Consider the following 19,184-nt stretch of genomic DNA (forward strand, 5'->3'; position numbering starts at 1 on the left):
TGGTCTTGCCCCCCCCCACCTTTCCTCCCTTCTTACTTTCTATACCCCTTCTCGCTCTCTCCACTCTGCTAATCTTTTTCTACTCTCTCCTCCTCCACCACCACCACCACCACCACCCTGCGCCCCCTCGCGCTCTGTCCAACTCTTCGCTCCCTTCCACTGGAACCGCCTACCCCTCCACATCCCCTCTTCTCCCTCCTACCCTTCCTTTCGCTCTTCTCTAAAATCTTATCTTTTTCACTCCCCTCCCTAACACCCTTCGCTTCCTCTCCTTCTCCCACCCCCTCATTCCTCACCTCTTACTCCTGCTCTTGCTTCCCCTCTCAATCCTCTCTACCTCCTCCTTTTCCCACCCCCTGCTCTCATCTAGTCTTACTCTTTCCCCTCTTCTTCCTCACACCTTCTTGCCTTCCCTCTTACTTCTGCTCTTACCTCCACTAATACCTACCATTCCCTTGCACCCCTATACCCTTCCCTACTCCCTCCTCACCTCAGCAATATTGTAAATTGTTCCTTATTCTGTTTGAGTTGTGATTCAATTGTCATCTTATGCTTGTTGTATTTTTACTTGTTCTTATGTAAAGCACTTTGGATTAAAGGGCTATAAAAATTCAATAAAATACAAATCTGCAGCTGTGGGGAGAACAGACCTTTACCAACACCTGCAGCTCTAACCTAGAGACTGTGTCCTGATATATTCCTAAAGGAGAACATTTACACCAACCTAAAAAACTCTGAACGGCCCTGTGCATGGACATTTTTCCTAGGAGACCCCCATCGGTTCCAGGAGTTTTAGGCTAAACACATCATTTTAGCAAGTACCACTTATTTTTAATGCATTTCTACCGTCTTACACTACCCTCCTGTCTATGGAATGGTCTTGCTACTTTGTTATATGTGTGGTTACTTTCATATTTTTGTATTTCTAGGTGCATAATGCAACCTTATGGGCCTCAGTACAAGTGTTTCCGGCTTTTGGTGGCCTCGGGGCTTGGATGCTAAATTATTAAACAACCTTTTATCCCTTTTGGTGTATTTTGTGTAAGGAGGGAATTTTTTTCATATATATGTTAGTATTTTCTAGGGGTTGAGAAACTATTATTTTGGGTCCTGAATAGGATTGTGGAAGCGTTATGGAACTTGTCTCTAGGGTTCCTTTTATCCCTTCCCTTAGCCTTTCTTTTATTGGGTCTACAGCCAGTTAGTGGACAACACATTTAGTTATGAGTGGGTTAGGAGCTGATGATTACTGTTTTTTTTTTTTTAACAAACTCCTGTAAAGGAAGGGCTAAAGTGACCAGTTCACCTCTAAGAAAAGGGATAAAGCAGGGATCAAGCACAAACTCACCTGTAGGGGAAGTGATAATCCCCAAGCCTGCCCAAAAGCAAAGGCATAAACATGCCAGGCTCGCCCGTAAGTAAAGGTGTCGGGAATTTCTTTGTGTGCACATTTCCCTACACAGATGTCCATGGGAACCACATTATTTTTGCTTGTTTTGAACGCTGTCCTGATTTCTGGGTGTAAGTAAAGCCTTCTGCTTTAGTTCCCTTGTCTTTTTTGCTCATTCCTATGGGAAACTTACTAGTCCCGAAGACAGTCAGTACTGAGAGATTGTCTCTATGAATTCTTGTATTTTTTTAGTAAATCTGGAGGTAGGAGTGCATGGGCAGTAACCATCAAGTACCTGCGAATCGCCACTGTCATGGCTTCAGAGGAGGTAGCACACGGACAGATCACCTCAGGCTTCAGACCGTGGTTCTGGAATAAGCTCAGAAAGGCATCGCAGGAGGACACAGACCCTGAAAAGGGAGAGCAAAGTGCCTATAAACAAAAGTACCTTGTCAGCAGAATTCAACAGATCACCTTTATCATCATCAAGGTCCTAAATTATTTGTGATGAAAGGTAAAAAGTTAAAAAAATATTCTGAAAGACCAACAGCCTTCTTAAGTATCATCTCTGGACTGTAACGGTAGAGGATGTCATTTACACTATGAACCACTCAAATTTCACATGGTTTATTCAATTGAGTCACTGTGTATTTTAAGGAAATAGAGCATCTCAGGCCCAGCAATTGACTTTGAATTATGCTTAACAAGCATTGTCCTTTGACCTCTGGCTATGAAAAAGGGATGTATTTGCCTGGGAATCTCAGGAGAAAACGGTCTCCTACAGCCATTTCATGTGAGTCGGTTCTGAAGTAAGAGTACTATGTTCACAGAAATAGAACTGAACAGCATTTCAGTGTTGCTTTTTCACCACTGCCTACTAAATGTCCAGTATGCGCTTACTACCACATATTGCCTGCAGCTTTACTTTAGCTTGCACAGTAATATTTCTTCAATGCACACCATTGGTCCCCCTCCCCCGCCAGTTGCACACCTGCACTGCCTCCCTGGCAACCCCCACACTTGGGGGTGTAGGGGGGTTGGCCGTTTCCTTTAGCCCTACAGTCCTCCTACCAGCACTTGACGTCTGCACTTACCCTTGCCACCAGCTGGCCGTAATTCTACTTATTGTTTTATTTATTCCATTTATTCAATTTCCGTCCCCCCCCCCCCATGTACTGGATTACCCCATCCCCCTTCCCCCACACATTTCTCCTCCCCCCTTCCCATGCACTTGAGCAATATGAATGACACCTGGCCTAGTAAGATCGTTCTCAGTCTGCCTTGTTGCCCCTTGAAACACTTGTGTATAGGTGTGCTATAAATGCCATATCATATATTGATAAAAATAGACTCTGATCCGTGAACCACAAGGTAAAGAAAATACTGATTTTCTTCAATGCAAATTAATTTGTATAGTGTTTGATGCATCCAGCCTCCTTATCCAGCAAAGCATTCAATTCATTAAAAACTTTTTTCAAGCCTAAACAAAAATGAGAGCATTTCACTCAGAGCTCACTACTTGTATTCCATGGTGCACACTCATGTGTAAAAATATAGTGCAACTGTTAGGGCACAGGTTCTGGAACCAAGAGACTTTGGTTCTTATGCTGGTTTCAGCATGTTGCAAAATGCAATCTTCTAAAACCACTTCTCTCTTCTGAACTGTATACTTCTACTGCTCAAAAGAATACTCTATTTTAGGAATTCAAGTCTTGCCAGATTTTCTGGACTACAACTCCCATGAGCCTTGTCCACTGATTATCCTGGCTATGGCCGACTCGTAGCCCTCAATGTTTGGATACCTAAAGAGTGTCGATTCCTGCTTCAATTTAGCATTTGTCTTTTCTATTATCTTTTAACAAACACATCGATTTTCAATTTAAGCTGAATATCTAATGTGAAATCGCTGCAAGAGGGCTATTTCCCTGGTTTTGTCCCAAATACACCCTGCTTTAGAGTGCTATCCTCTTTTCAGATCACATCTGGAAAACATCTTTTTCGTTGCTTCCTAACTTCCTATTCTCATTTGGTTCCTATTCTCAATGGAACTGTTTGTAGAGTGTGTGCTCTCTCAAGTTGTAATGACAAATCAAGGATTATTGACTTAAACCTTTAATTTTTAAAGACTCAGGTCTCCAAAAGCAAATACAATACATGTCAGGAAGTCATTTTGGAACACAATATCGGGAAATCACATCCTACTGCAGCCATCTGGCTGCAGATCTAACAGGCAAGTGACAAATCAACATGGTTTAACAGTTTTCAAAACAAGAAGTGTTAATATCAGCCTGCTGTCAATTTAATGGTGCCAATGCCTGCCTAGAGCCGCTACTGCCACCGCGCAGAGACAATGGATATGTTGGCGCACAGCACAATGAACTATGCATTACAGAGGATTTCTTTCAAATACAAAGAATAACGCTGATGTGCAAAATGAGGAAGACTCACATGGATTTGCCCCATCTGTCACGATCAGCATCCGTAGAGAGGACAGACTGACATCTTTTTGGTCTCGGTGAGCAATCATTGCCCAATGGAGATCTCGGCACTTGACCACAGCAACCCTAGCTGAAAATAAAGCACATGAGAGATTCAAACAGATAGACAGGAGCCTAAGCGCGCTTCCCCTGAACTCAACTTAGTCTCAATCAAACAGGACTGCAGTTCATTAATGAATACTGTTAGGGAGGTTTTCTTCCTAAAGTCCCCTTGAGGTAAGACTTCATCAAACTATCCCAATGGTATACAGGTCCCCAACTCTTAGTATCAGTCTGTACTACTCAAGGAACCTTGGAAGAGTGTCAGGGCAGTCAGGCTTATCATAAGAGGAAAATGCAAGCTGTAAGTAACACTGAACTTCGTTAATAAAACAGATCAAAGAAACATCAATAAATGTATATTAAAATATGTATTTATTATATTTACACAAGATAAGCAAAGGCCACTGCTGAGTTTGTAGTTGCTTGCTGTTAGGGAGAATTCTCAGAAATGTGCTAATTCCCTTCTACCATTGAGACCCCAGCTCTTTTTGCTGGACTTTAGGACTTAATTTATAACCTGGAGAGAGAGACCTTTTTCCCAACTCCCTCATGTATTTTTCACTGATTTGGACTCGGTTTCTTTTGACTTTGGAGTCTGACAAACTCCATAGGCATCAGCTTTACATTGCGACACACAGCACCGTCAGTGCAGTGGCACAGGGAAGTCTAAACCTTTGGGGAATCTAAAATCCAACTTCCGTTTCCAAGAGCAGTGAGGTGAAATTGACTTTACTTACATTTTGTAACTTTCTAGGACCAGCCCACAGGGTCCTACCATAGGGGGCTGGAGGGGTTACTTAGAATCCCCTTTGTCTAGTTTCTCATTTAACATTTTTCATGTTACCCTTTCTAACATTAATGGCTGGTGGCAGTGGTTTACTTTTTCCTACCATTGTGTGTTTCTTCAGCGGGCTGCAATTGATCTGCAGTAAAGCACCTATGGGAGCCCATTTTGTAAAAATGGCACCAGTCTTTTTTTGCCATTTCTTGTTGGAAAGGTCCTTCTTGAGATTTACTCTGCACGACAAACCAGGTTTGGTACGTTTGTTCTGTTTGCCTTTGGAAGGATTCACGAGTGAACCCCGCCTCTGGCTCCATGGTGTCTGGCGGGGACAGGAAGTGAGGGAGGTGCCCGAAACTCCCTGTGCTTAGTCTCCTAGGCGACCCAAACACACTATGTGGTTATTGGCTGGTTGACTGTAGGTAAGGACAACCACCCTCCTGTGTGACAGAGCTAGGCTGGAATGAATGGAAGCAAGCTGCATAAAAAGGCACGCTTTTTGGCTTGGGAGGCAGAGTCAACCAAATTCGTATCGACAAAGAAGCCCCCGCAAGGAAGACTTCTCCCTTTGAGTTGGTGGGACCAATCAACTCCAAAGTAAGCCACCTGGACATCCTCGCAAAGCTGGTCGAGTAGCCACTGCAGTCACTGCTGGAACCGGAAGCCAGGAAGAGGCACACCAGTTCGTGTGCGTTGCTTTTAAACTAGTCAAGAGCTCCAGGAAGATCCTCCGGAATCAGGACTGACCGAGCCTGAGCCCCCTCAACAGAGTGAAGGACCCCAGATGTAAGGAAAGCCCATCTCGACAGCCAGGAACCTAGGTGTTGCTATTTGCGGTAGATGCGAGGACCTAAAACCCCAATCAACCACTTGTTTGAAGTTTGCCGGTTGCGAGCGGTGACCATCCCATTGCAGTGCAGGAGTCCCCAGAAGTCCTCCCTCTTGTCCCGACGACTGAGGCCCGGGAACAGCAAGATCTGCAGAGCTGCACAGGAACAGAAGTCATCTGCTGCACTTTTTCTTCAACTTAAAGGTACTGTAAAGTCTAAGAACGTACATCTTGTGTGGCCACTTGTCCTCGCTGGAGACTTGCCTGGTTGCATGTGTAGAATTGTTTGCTGCTTCTTTACTTCAAAAGCCTAGTCAGCTTGTGGCCCTATTTTGATTGCTTCTATTCTACTATGACTTTTTAAACATTGGAAAAGACTTTCTACCTACCTGTCAGAAACCTTGACTTTTTGCTAACTTAACATTGGCTGGTCTGGCTCCCTGAAGGACTCTTCTCTTCCGCTTATGCATTTTGCCTTCCTTTCAGGAAAGGATTAACAAACTTTGCATTGGGGGGTTGTTTGAAAGCACTTACCTACTTAAGAAACTCTGTATGAATAATACTTGTTTTATTCTGATATCTCTGCTATTTAAAACTACTCCTAAGAAAATTCTAAATGCTACAGTAATATATTAATGCCAACAACACCCTAGGTATTGAAGTCACCTGAGGGTGTAGGTAGTGCTTGTGTGTCATCCCAAATGTGTATTTGCGGATTTAGATAACTAAGAGTGTGTATTCTTGAAGTATATTTGTGTGTTTTATATTGCTCCCTTCCGAAGAAGGTTTACTATAACTCACTGGTAAATACATTAATTGTTTAATCAAGAAACCTTGGGCTAAGAGTTTATTTGAATACTTGTCACTGTGAATCTCTGTGCAACTCCCCTATAGCTCACTTTGACCCCTCTTGTGATAAGCCTGGCTGCTCAACACATTACCAACCTGTGTAGTACAGAATTATACCAAAGTTTGGGTTCCTATTGCCAGGTCAGGGTTGTTGTAGTGCACCCAAAGGTTACTGCATACAATCTTGCCTAACAAATACCTTTCGTTAGAAGAAAAAGGGCTTGGGCTGCCTTCGGATACTGTGCAGCTCTGCAAATCCTGTGTTCCTGGGTCTCAGTCATGGGGACAAGAGGGAGGCAGTCTGGAGGACCCCTGTACTGCAACGGGACGGTCGGTGACCGAAAAGGACCAACTTCTATTCAGTGGCACTTCACGGTTTCAGCTTCTCGCGCCTCAGCAAATAGCACTACCGCAGACTGTTTGCCCGGTGAAGCCCTGCTGCTGTGCTGAAACTCTGAATTAATCTCGCCTAGAGAAGCCATGAAAGGGCAACTTCTCCCCTTGAGTTGGTGGGACCAATCAACTCCAAAGTAAGCCACCTGGACATCCATCTCAGAGCTGGTTGAATTTCCAGAGTTGCTGCTGTAAACCGTATAGCCAGGGAGAGGAACACCAGATTGTGTGCATTGCTTTTAAGCTGGCCTAGAGCTTTTGGAAGATCCTCTGGCCTCCCAAGAAGCAGGACTGACCAAGCCTGAGCCCCCTCAACAGAGTGCGGGACCTCAGAATCAAGGAAAGTCCATCTCGATAGCCAGGAACCGCAGTGTTGCTATTTGTAGTAGGCGTGAGAAGCTGAAACACAGAACAGCCACTGAACGTGAAGTTTGCCGGTTGCACGTTTTGGCCGTCCCAGTGCATTGCAGGATTCCCCAGACGTCCTCCCTCTTGTCCCCACGACTGAGACCCGGAACAGCGAGATATGCCGAGCCGCACAGGACCAGAAGTCATCAGCTGCATCTTTTCTTTATTTCTAAGGTACTGTAAAATAACTCCAAGATAACTTACCTCTTACTGTAGAGTTGTTTGAAACTTCTACAACTCACAAGTCTAATTCAGCTTGTGGCCCTACATTTGATTCTTCTTTTCATCAAAGACTCCTAAATTATAAGTTACTCACCGTAGTGATTAACGCACTCTTAGCCCATAGTCCCCTTTCCTCCATACTGTATGGGCGCCCCTTCCAAGGGACGTGAGACGGTACCTTTTTCACCAGAAAAAACCTTCTTACACTTTAAATTTAGAGGAACGTAGGGGTGCAGCCAAGGGAGCATGCGCTACCCTGACACTGCCCTCTGGCACCACACCTCAGTCCCCATTGATGCGTCGACAATGTAACATTGCCTAATGACACCAGTAGTATTAGGGGGGGATTCGTGGGACGTATGGAGGAAAGGAGACTATGGACTAAGTACATTAGTCACTACGGTGAGCAACTTATAATTACTCTTACGTCCTGTCCTCTTTCCTCCATACTGTATGGGCGACTACAACTGAATGTAGCCCCAGGGTGGAGAGGAGACCCTCCTTAAGAAAATAGGTATCTGAGAACCGCCTATCTGAAGGCCACATCAGATCTAGAGCCGGCATCCAAACAGCAATGCTTACAGAAAGTCGAGGGAGAGGCCCACGTGGCCGCCCTGCTTATGACTTGACAAGCGACATGGCGCTGAAATGCGATGGCCGTTGCCCTGGCCCTGACTGCGTGGGCATGCATGTTGACTACCTTGCCCTTGTGAAAGGTGGTATATGGTTCTGAGGCAACCAGAGCCTGGATCTCGCTGACTCTACAAGCTGAGGAAAGGCTGACTAGTAAGGCCGTCTTGATGGTGACCAGCCTGATGTCCACGGACGCCATTGGCTCGAACGGTTTGTGCGCCAGGGCGGCCAAGACTATGTTAAAGGTCCCACACAGGGTGCGTTTTCTTGACGGGCGGGTAGAGTCTAGCGAGACCCGTCGGATGTTTGAAGATAGGGTTGGAGAAGGAGAAAATGCCCTCCTCCGAGTTCATTTAAGCACCAACGGCTGCAAGGTATGTGCTGCAGGTGTCCACCTGCACGCCTGAATGAGCAAGGTGCACCGAAAAGGAGAGCACGTAGTTCAAAGTGCAAGCCAAGGGGTCGCTACCCTTGGAGTCTACCCAGTGGCAGAATCTGGTCCATTTGCTTTTGTACTGGGTCCTGGTGGCTTTGCTCCTGGCGCCCTGTATGATCTCCAGATTGGCCTGTGAAAGGCTAAGGTGCTGAAGTGTTACCTGCTCAGGTACCACGCTGTAAGGGGTAGTTTCCCTGGGGCAGGGTGGGTAACTCTGCCCCCCCTGCTGTGCCAGAAGATGTGCTGGGCCCATCAGAATGTGAATCGGGGGCACCTCCGAGAGGCTGAGTAGCTCCGAAAACCATGGTCTGGCCGGCCACCCTGGAGCTATCAGAATAATGAGGAGTCGGCGAGACTCCTTGATTTTGCAAATTACCCTGAATATCAGAGGAGTGAGCGGAAAGGTATAGGCTTTCATGCCGGTCCACTGGAGGTGAAATGCGTCGCCCAGAGAGCTGGGGCCCTGAGCTTGCCAGGATGCGAACTGGGGACACTTCTTGTTGTGCCAGGTGGCAAAGAGATCCACGTAGGAGTGACCCCACATGTTGATCTCGAGAATAACGAGGTTGTTTAGCTGCCGCTTGTAATTGTCCGGTTCCAGGTTGGATTCCCCTGGGAGGTGCACTGCCGTGAGGTCAATGCCGTTTTCCAGGGCCCACTCCCAAATGCTGATCGCCAGTCTGCACAGAGGGGACCTGGTGCTTCCCTGCTTGTTGACGTAGTACATGCTGGTCGAATTGTCTGCCTGGATGAGGACAACTTTGCCCCTGAGAAGTGGTAGGAATGGTCCAAGCGCTAGCCAAATGGCATTCAGCTCCAACCAGGTGATGTAGTATTCCTGCTCCTGTCGAGTCCAGGTGCAGTGGACCGAGAGGCCGTCCAGGGTGGCTCCCCAGCCCTCGAGCGAGGAGTCAGTGGTGATGGTGGCTTGCGGTGAGGGTGGCCGAAAGCGCTTGCCCGTCCGTATGTTGCAGTCCCTGGACCACCATGCTAGGTCCGGGTGAAGCGATAGAGGGAAGTTGATCTTCTCGGATTGAAAGCCCTGCTCCTGGTTCCATGAGGCCGCGAAGTGCAGATGAATCCTCCTCATCCTTAGTCTTGTGTGTGGCACGGCTAATAGGAGCGCTGAAAGTAGAGCCAGGAGATGTTGGCACCACAATGCCAAGGTCACTTCTCTGCTGAGGAAGTGGGCGGTGGCCCTCCTGATGGCTGAGACTTTCTCGGAGCACGTGTCCCAGATGAGGCCCAGGAATGTCAGTCTGCGTAGGCTGCAACTGTCACTTCTTGAGATTGAGCGAGAAGCCCAGATCGCGCAGTGTTTTCATAAGGGCCTGGGAAGAGTGGAGAACCGCTTCTGGAGATGTAGCCTTGACGAGCCAGTCGCCGAGATATGGGTAGATGTGGAGACCCTGCGCTCTGAGGAGGGCCGCCACAGCATTCATGAGTCTGGTAAAGACCCAGGGGGCCGAGTTGAGGCCAAAGGGAAGGGCCTTCTATTGATAATGGTAGCCCAGGATCCGGAACCGTAGGAAAGAACAATGGGTCTGCCAAATCAGGATGTGTAGGTACGCGTCCTTCAGATCCAGGGAGCACATCCAGTCTCCCTTGCCCAATGTCTTCACTATAAAAGCTGGCGAAACCATCTTGAATTTTTGCAGGGGTAAGGAGAGGTTGAGGGTGGAAAGGTCCAGCACAACTCAGGCCCGCCTGGTTGTTGTTCTGAATTGCGAAAATCCTGGAGTAAAAGCCAAAGCCTCGCTGGGTGGCTGGGACTTCCTCCACTGCCTGGCTCTCTACGAGCGACTGGATCTCCGGCAAAAGAGTTGCTGTCCCAAACTGCAGAAGGGGACGTGAGGATGGAGGAGAGGCTGGGATAGGAAGGCGTTACCCCATGGATACCACGATAGGATCCAGGGGCCCACAAAATTCTGGTGCCAGAAATGTGCAAAAATTATGCATTCCTGGAAGCTGCAGAACCATCCATATGTAAGACCCCTTTCCAAGCGCTGCTGAGATTGGGTGTATGATTTGGGTGTGGTCTTTGTAAGGATGGCTAAAGACCTTGCTGTTTGTGAGCTGTTTTTGTCCAGCTCCTCGTCCGTAAAGGAGTGGAAGAGCCACGCCCCCCCCCTCCCTGCATGAACGGTAGATCTAGAAAGCACTCCAGGACATCCGGGTTGAATTATGTTGCCCGGAGCCAGGCTGTTCTTCTCATGTCCGTGGCAATAAAGAGGTTATCGATATGAGCCACTGTGGATTCCATGAGGTCATGCGCCACCAGCTTGGCTTCAGCTAGCCCCGCCTTAAAGTGTGATTGGCTCTGGGTAGGGAGTTCTGGGAGGAAGTCTGCAATTTCCCGACAATCTCTGGTTGGCAGCTGCCAGCATGGCATCGGCCTGACGTAGATGTAAAGCGGCGTTGTAATAGAGTTTCCATTTGCCTCCAAGATCATGTCCTCCTTGCCCAGCTTGGGGTATAGTGATGCCGTAGCGATCACCGAAGAGTGTGGCTGTGGATGGACCGAAAGCAAGAATGTATCCCCCCCCCTCCACCTGCCTGTACTTGTCGTCCAGGCGTTGATTGACCGGCTGGGCAGAGTGGGGTTTGAGCCAGCCCTTCTTGGCCAGGGAGACTACATTGGTCTATTTATGAATCCCCGATTTGGCAGAGGGGGTTTGCGTGAGTACTTCAGCCAGAACCCCCTCTGGGTATAGGCAGCACCATTAGGGAATCCAGCAAGGAGCAGCAGTGTTAGCAACGCAGGAGGCAGAGCCCCACTTTACCTTAAAGACCCGGGAGAAGTATGGTTCATCCGGGAGCCTTATGAAGAGTCTCAACAAGAGTTGGCAAAACTAACAGGCACTAAGTGTTTTACAACAATTAATGAAAAGTTCTTAGCAGGTCAACCACCTTGACTAGAACTCCATCAATCACGGTACAACAAGGGAGAGGTAGGATAAGGACTTTAAGCCTGTTAAACACTATGGATAGGAACAGGTAGATTTTACATACCCTTTATACTTCAATTCACTCAGGGACGACTTAGACAGCTCGTGAAATTGCTGGGCCCCCGTGCAAGGTCTTGTTTCAATTGAAGGAGGTCCAGGGGGGGGGGGGGGGGGGTCTCTGGTGAAGGAGTCACTTTTGGTGTCAGGATTCTGGGTCTGGCTCATCAGCGGTTCTATGCTCTGGTAAGAGTTGCTGGGACTGGACAGCCGGACGAGCCTATGATGAAGAAAGGAACACCACATTGTCAATCTGAAAGAACCCCCAGGACATGATGCAGGCCGAGAGCAGTGATGGTTACTTGATGTAAATGGCAGAAGACTACGCTCATGGATGAAACAAAGAAGCTGCTCCTGCAAGTACCCGCTTTGTGCTCGAGGGCTACAGCTATTAGGGGGTGAGGGCACTTATTACCCAAATCGAGGGTCTGAGGAGTTCAAATTCAGAACTCAGGAAGCAGCAAGGATGCCCACAAGATGGTTCTGGGACTCTGTCGAAGGCTTCGAAGGGCAGGATCCTCAAGCAAAGGTCGAGACTAGTTGTTCCCACAGGTCAAAGCACCAATTAAAGCTTTCTGGAGATCAGCATGACTTTGCCGGGATGGTGGAGGACAACAATGCGAGTTGGCTGCAATGACCAATTCCGGGTCTTCCGCAAGATGCTCCTCTTCATACGGGTCTTGGCTCTAATGACTATATGCTGAATGGCTGCAAGCATCCTCCATTAATCCAGGATTCGAACTGTAGTCACCCCCAAGACCACCAGTGGTAAATATCTGTACCACTGAAACAAGCAGGGGATATCCAACCATGGACAGTCCCCCTGGCCAACACATCTGCCCAGCAACAGACACTTTGGCATGAGTGTAGACTAGGACCAGACGGTCACAGACCCCACATCCGGCCCCACCACAGCCTTTTTGTCCGGGCTAGCTGGAACTTCCCAAGGAAAGTCTTACACATATACGGCACATTCAGCCCTGAGAATAAATCATGGCACGGCCAAGTTAGAGAATATGGTAGTCTAAAAGGCATTAAGCTGTAAAATGGAAAATTGCACAAGACAAAAGAAACATATGGGACGAATCACAGGATTCAGTCACTTCTCCCCATGGGGAGCCTTTACCTGTAAGGCTGGGCCCGCTATGCAATACCCTCACCTAGGGGAAGAAACAAGTGGGACCTCACCGGGAGGGACTCCCACCACTAGCCGCCCATGGACACAAGGACCCCTGTTCAGATGAGGAACAGCCAAACCAACACACCTATAACCTGTTACTAACATCTACCAAAAAAAACACGAACAAGCTGAGATTTGTCATTTTCATGTAGAAAACTGGGGTAAATCTGAAAAGGCAATACAACCAGTAACTTGGACCATTTAAAAACATTGGGCAGAGAGCGTTACACCAGCCATGTATTATCTAACCAAATCTGAAAAGGGACACCTATTAAGTACAGAGACAAAGAAAACAACTTCAGTAATACAGAGTGCAAGAAGGACAGAGAAGAGGGACTTCGACAATCCACTGGGAAGTGCCAAAGCCACATCATAAGTTGGAGTAGGAGGAGGAGACCTGGGAGTGAGAGAAGTCCGGTAAATCCAAATCTGCTGTGAGAGCGGAGCTGCATGAGGCAGCGACAGCTTCAGGTGCAGAGGAAGCTGCCATGCGAGGCCGGGTATCTTACTCTCAGGACAACCTAAGATTGGAGAAGCAGAAGGACTGACAAAAGGTCCAAAGAGCGACTGACTGAAGAGGTGGCGTGACCAAAGCTCGGACTTGGGAGTCCCTAAACAACACCTAGACCACTTACCTGAAATCACTGCGCAGTGTCCCGAACGAAGGGGAAACAAATGACAAGCCGACCAGACATCCACTGAAGGCCATGTGCTGACCCGCAAGTTCCATGACACAATCCTTGAGGCAGAAAGGTAACGGGGAGAGCAGACGACCCGGGTGGGAAACTGAAAAGAAGTTTAACATTCATACTTGTCCCAGTAAGGCTCAAGTATGGGAAGTGCCTCATGGGAGTGATGATCATTATTGGAAGACTTTTACTCGTCCCGGTAATTACCAAGTGCTGGAAAAGATTGGACATTAAGAAGAACAAGTTACTCTCTTACCTGATAACGTTCTTTCGATGTGATGGTCTGACGACGTATTCCATATCTATGACAGTAATCACCACAGCTTTGCTGCTTCGGAAAATCTTTCGGCGTCTGCGTCGATGATGCTGATAAGCTGTCCTCGAGAGCCTCCGTCGAGCTGACGTCACTGGATGTTATAAGTAGGACGCACGACGCCCGTAGCCTCAGTTGTAGTTTTTTCCCCCAGAACGCGTGGCACCAATCTTCGGCCAGCATGACCACAGAAAGCCTTGCGGAAACGTAAGCTGCAATCGCATAAGAAATTCTGCAGCGGGGTTAGGCAGGGTGGGAGCGATATGGAATACGTCAGACCATCCCATCGAAAGAACATTACCAGGTAAGAGAGGAACTTGTTTTTCGAGGGGATGGGGTCCTCCGACGTATTCCATATATCTGACAGACTCCTAAAGCAGTACCAACGTATGGAGGAGGGAAAAAGTTTATAATATAGAAATTTAGAATGCCCAATCAAATTGCAGAGTAAAGGACTGCCTTGCCAAAGGGCAGATCCTGCCCATGGATAGAATCTAGGGAGTAGTGTCGTATAAAGGTATGGACCGAAGCCCAAGTGGCTGCTTCACAGATGTTACGAATAGGAACACCCCTCTGCAAGGCAGTAGAGGCAGCCATACCCATAGTATAATGGGCCGTAAGCCTACCAGAGGGTCCTTACCCGCCAAGCGGTAAGATTCCGAAATTGCCAAGACAATCCATCTAGACAAAGTCTGCTTAGTAACAGCTTGTCCCAAACACCTTCCAGCTTAACCTATAAAGAGCTGATCATCCACTCTGACCCGGGACATGCGTGAAATGTAGAAACATAAAGCTCTCCTAGGATCCAACCTATGGAGACTCTCCTCTTCCTTACCAGGATGCAGAGGAGGATAGAATGCCGGAAGAATGACCTTCTGGCTCACATAAAATTCCGACACCACTTTCAGAAGAAAGGACGGACGAACTCTAAGGACAACCCTGTACTTATGAAACACAGTGAAGGGTGGCTTAACTGAAGGTGCCTGTAACTCACTCAGCGAGCGGAAGTGACTGCAACTAAAAATACAGTTTTAAGGGTTAACAGTCCCAAAGGAGAAGAATGTAAAGGCTCAAATGGAGCAACCATTAGGAACTTTAGAACAAGGTTCAAATCCCAACCGGGCACCTGGAAAGGCGACGGTGGGAACACCTTAGTGAGCCCTTTCAAAAACTGAGAAATTAATGGAATTGTAAAATAAGAACACTCCTCAGACGAGCGCTTAAATATGGACAGCGCCGCCAGGTAACCTTTAATGGTACCCACTTGCAGGCCCTTGTGGGCTAAAGAAAGCAAAAAAGAGAGAACCACAGGAATGTCACATGAAAAAGGATCCACATTCTTAACCCTGCACCAGTCGCAGAACTTTCTCCAACGGCAACGGTACAGGGACTTTGTTGCCGGTCATCTGGCCGAAAGCAACACCTCCATCACGTCTTCAGGGAGGTCCCAATCCTTGTACCTCAACCTTTCAGAAGCCAAGCGTGAAGGTTGAGGGATCTGACCTCTGGATGGAGAACCTGACCCCCCTCCCGTGAGAGCAGATCGTCTCGGTAGGGAAGACGACGTGGAGGGCAGATGGACAAGTCGAGAAGGTCCGGGTACCACATCCTCTGGGCCCATGCCGGATCAATGAGGATCATTCGGGAACCGAACCTCCGTAACCTCTGCAGCCCTTGCAGGATGACAGGGACTGGAGGAAATGCGTACAGCAGTGGGAAGGACCACTCCACCACGAACGCGTCTCCTAAGGCTCCTCTTGGAGGAAATTCCCACGAGCAGAACCTTTCACACTTCCGGTTGACACTGGAGGTGAAGAGATCCACTTGAGGGTTCCCCCAAAGGGCCAAGATCTCCAGGAGAATCTCCTGAGCCAACTCCCACTTGAGAGATCGCACTCTGCCTGATCAGAGTGTCCGCCGTCTCGTTTTCGTCTCCGGCCAGATGAACTGCTGAGATCGAAATTCCCTGCTGGATGGCCCAGAACCAGAGCTGCATCGCCTATCTGCACAGAGGAAGTGACCCTGCCCCCCCCCCTTTTTGTTGAGGCAGTGCATGGCCACTGTGTTGTCTGTAGGAATCAGGAAATTTTTTTCCTCACACAGTCGACAGAAAAGCCATCAGGGCAAGCCTGACGGCCCTCAGCTCCAACAGATTGGTATGGAGTCCGGACTCCGACGGAGACCAATGACTGCTGACTGTCAACTTGTTGGCATGAGGGCCCAACCCGTGAGGGATGTGTCAGTCACGATCATCACCTCCGGCCAGGGTAGCCAAAATGGAGCCCCCCTCATCAGAGTGCCTTCGTCGGCCCACCACAGAAGGTCCTAAGCGACCGAGGGCGGCACCTGAACCGGGTCCGACATCCTGCCGGAGGACTGACCACTGCATCTTGAGAGCCCATTGCAGCGATCTCATCCGCAACCGGGCCTCTGGCACCAGAAGAATGCAGGATGCCATGAGGCCGAGCAACCTCAAGAACTCGAACCCCGGGAGACCCTGGGCACGTTGAAACTTGTGTACCATCTGCTGAATGCGAGGAGCCCTCATCTGGGGAGGAAAACACTGCCCCAGGGATGTGTCGAGCACTGCTCCGATGTACTGGAGCCATTGAGTTGTCATCAAGTGGGACTTCTTTAAGCTGAGGGAGAAGCCCAGCTTGTGAAGGGAGTGGCAGGTGATGGACAGATGATCCAGGACTTGCTCGGGAGAGCGCGCCCTGATCAACCAATCGTCCAGGTAGGGGTAGACGTAAATCTCCCCCTTTCCTGAGATGCGCTGCCACCACCACCATGGGCTTGGTGAAAACTCTTGGGGCGGAGGTCAATCCGAAAGGCAGGACCCGAAACTGAAAGTGCGAGTCGCCAACCGCAAGCCTCAGGTACTTCTTGTGCTTGGGATGGATCGGCACATGAAAATAAGCGTCCTTGAGGTCGAGAGACACCAACCAGTCCTGAAGTCGAAGGGCCTGGAGGACTTGAGAGTAACGATCTTTAACTTGTCCTTCCTGAGGAGCTTCTTCAAACCGCGCAAGTCCATAATGGGTCTCAATCCCCCGTCTTTCTTCTAAATCAAATAAGAAGGCAAATACAATCCCTTGTTCTGCTCCGCTACAAACACCAGTTCTATGGCGACTTTCTCCAGCAGGGACTGAATTTCCTGCGCAAGGAGCGGATCCGGACTCTTCAAAGAGATTCCCTGGTGGATTGTCGTGAGGCCTCTGCTGGAAAGGAAGACAGTAGCCGTGGGCTATGATCTCCAGAACCCACACATCTGAAGTAATGGCACGCCATTCTACAAGATGCTGCACCAGCCTTCCCCCAACCGGTGAACCATGGGACATGACCTCATAAAAGAGCTGAAGCGGCTGCGGCATTGCCTGAGGGTAAAGAGGCAACTGCCCGAGCGGCCTGTGCACCTCGAGAACCCCGTTTTCCACCTCTGGCACTCCTACAGTGGCCCCTTTGACTTGCAGCTCCTCTCAATTTACCAAAGGATGAGTAATATCGAAAGGAACCTCCCCTCCATTGCTGTCCCCTAAGACGCTAGGACGTAAAGGCGGAGGTTGGCGAACTGAAGCACTCAACGACTTCGATGCAGTTTTGGAGGTCTGCAACCTCTCAAGGCTCTCGTCAGCCTTGCTGCCGAAAAGACGTTCACCATCAAAGGGCATGTTGAGAAGCCGGGCTTGCACATCAGGAGCAAACACCGACTTCTGCAACCACGCAAACCTGTGTATTACGGTGCTCGCCGCCATGGACCGGCTGACACAATCTGCCATGTCCAGACCCGACTGAACAAACTCACACATGGCATCCTTGCCATCCTGCACCATGGCGAGAAAACCATCCCGTTCCTCCCCTTCGGGAATATGATCAGCCGCTAACGAAACAGTTCCACAGAGTGTGCGTTAAACGTGACAAGGCACACACAGAGTTGGCTGCCTGCAAAGCCATACCCCCTGAAGAAAACACTTTCTTCGCCCAGCCATCAGAACGCTTGTCGTCCCTATTAGGAGGGGTGGTAGGGTATGACGCCTGCTTTGCTGGGGCCCTAGCCGCCTGCACCACCAAACTCTCCGGAGTGGGGTGCGTCTTCAAGTAGCAGGGGTCGCTACTGGCTGGAAGGTATTTTCACGGCAAAGACTTGCTCACGGGGTACCTCCGACAAAACAGCCTCGAAAGGCGTGGAGGGCTTTGATGGAATCGGCGTCGAGCGTGGCACCAACAGTTTCGACAGTCCTCGAGGGCGGAGACCCGAGCGTATCCTTCGACAGGCTGGGCACCGATGGCTTCCTCGGAGGCGGAGCCTCAAGAGAGTCCCTCGACGACCTTGCGCCGCAGGCGTCGGATGTCTTCTTCGAAGACTTCACAGGCTCCAACGGTCTCGAGGGTGTCGAGAACCGGGACCTGGAACGGGCATGTCTCTAGAGCGACCAACCTTGTCTGACCGGGACCACGAAGGCGCCCGGTGATCGTGACGACCACTCGAGCCCGAAGGCGTGCAAGTGGTGTCTCTAGCACGGTCACAGCCAGCATCTTTCGACGGCGCGGACGGACTGGAGCCCTGCGACTGAAAAATCGCCATCATCTCCTGCCGAAAGGAATCCCATTCGGCAGGAGTGGAATGCTTGTTGGGACAAGCAACCCGCCGACGGGCGGAGTCCTCGGACGAGGACAGGGAAGGCGACCAGTGACTGCTCTTCCGCGAGTGCCTCGAAGAGGTAGAGGAATGGCGGGACCTACTCCAGGACCGAGACCCCCCGGACCGACAAAGACGATGCAGAGAGTCGCCCCTCGAATCGTCAGTCGAAAGGCTGGTGGATCTCGACTTCTGGGGCTTAGTCACCTTACCTACAGAAAGCGTCTTACGCTCCCGCAAGGCTTTCTAAGTAAGCAATTGGCAGTCCACACAGTCATCCGTGTCGTGGTCCCCACCGAAGCACCAGAGGCAAGCGACGTGCAAATCCGTCAACGACATCTTGGACCCGCATTCCCGACACTTCTTAAAACCCGGCCGCGGGGTAGAAGATGAGGACATCAGATATTCACAAATTAACAGGTTCGAGGAACCGAAAGAACAGAACTCAGAAGAGTCGAGGCGCGCCGAGATCTCCGAAGCAACAGGTTCGCAGAAAAAACGGAACTGAGGCTACGGGCGTCGTGCGTCCTACTTTTAACATCTGGTGACATTGGCTCGACGGAGGCCCTCGAGGACAGTGTATCGACGTCATCGACGCAGAAAGATTTTCTGAAGCAGCACAGCTGTGGTGATTACTGTCATAGATATGGAATACGTCGGAGGACCCAATCCCGTCGAAAAGGCCACGAGTTTAATGAACAAGGAAATAACAGAATTGCCCCTAGGAAAGAGGGAAACAGGAAAAAAAAGGTCACAAGAGAAAACAGTAAAACCGATGGGGAACCCACATGCGAAAGACAGTTAAAAAGTTGATGAGGCCAATTTGTGATCTATACGACTTGATAAAAGTAGTTGCCAAGAACTATCTACAAATACT

General features: G+C 49.3%; 1 protein-coding gene across 3 annotated transcripts in view; it reads right to left on the reverse strand.

Moving 5' to 3' along the window:
* Nucleotides 1–19,184, reverse strand: part of DIP2B (disco interacting protein 2 homolog B) — a 1,149,028-nt gene that overhangs the window by 537,379 nt on the left and 592,465 nt on the right. For all 3 annotated transcript variants that reach the window (XM_069653448.1, XM_069653447.1, XM_069653449.1), the window contains exons 16-17: nt 3,839–3,958; nt 1,686–1,800 (exon numbers count right to left, since the gene is read on the reverse strand). In XM_069653448.1, the coding sequence (XP_069509549.1) occupies nt 1,686–1,800; nt 3,839–3,958 (235 nt within the window). The remainder of the gene's footprint in view (nt 1–1,685; nt 1,801–3,838; nt 3,959–19,184) is intronic.

The sequence above is a fragment of the Ambystoma mexicanum genome, chromosome 3q, assembly GCF_040938575.1.
Source record: "Ambystoma mexicanum isolate Mex_15411 chromosome 3q, UKY_AmexF1_1, whole genome shotgun sequence".
In the NCBI taxonomy this organism is placed as follows: domain Eukaryota; kingdom Metazoa; phylum Chordata; class Amphibia; order Caudata; family Ambystomatidae; genus Ambystoma; species Ambystoma mexicanum.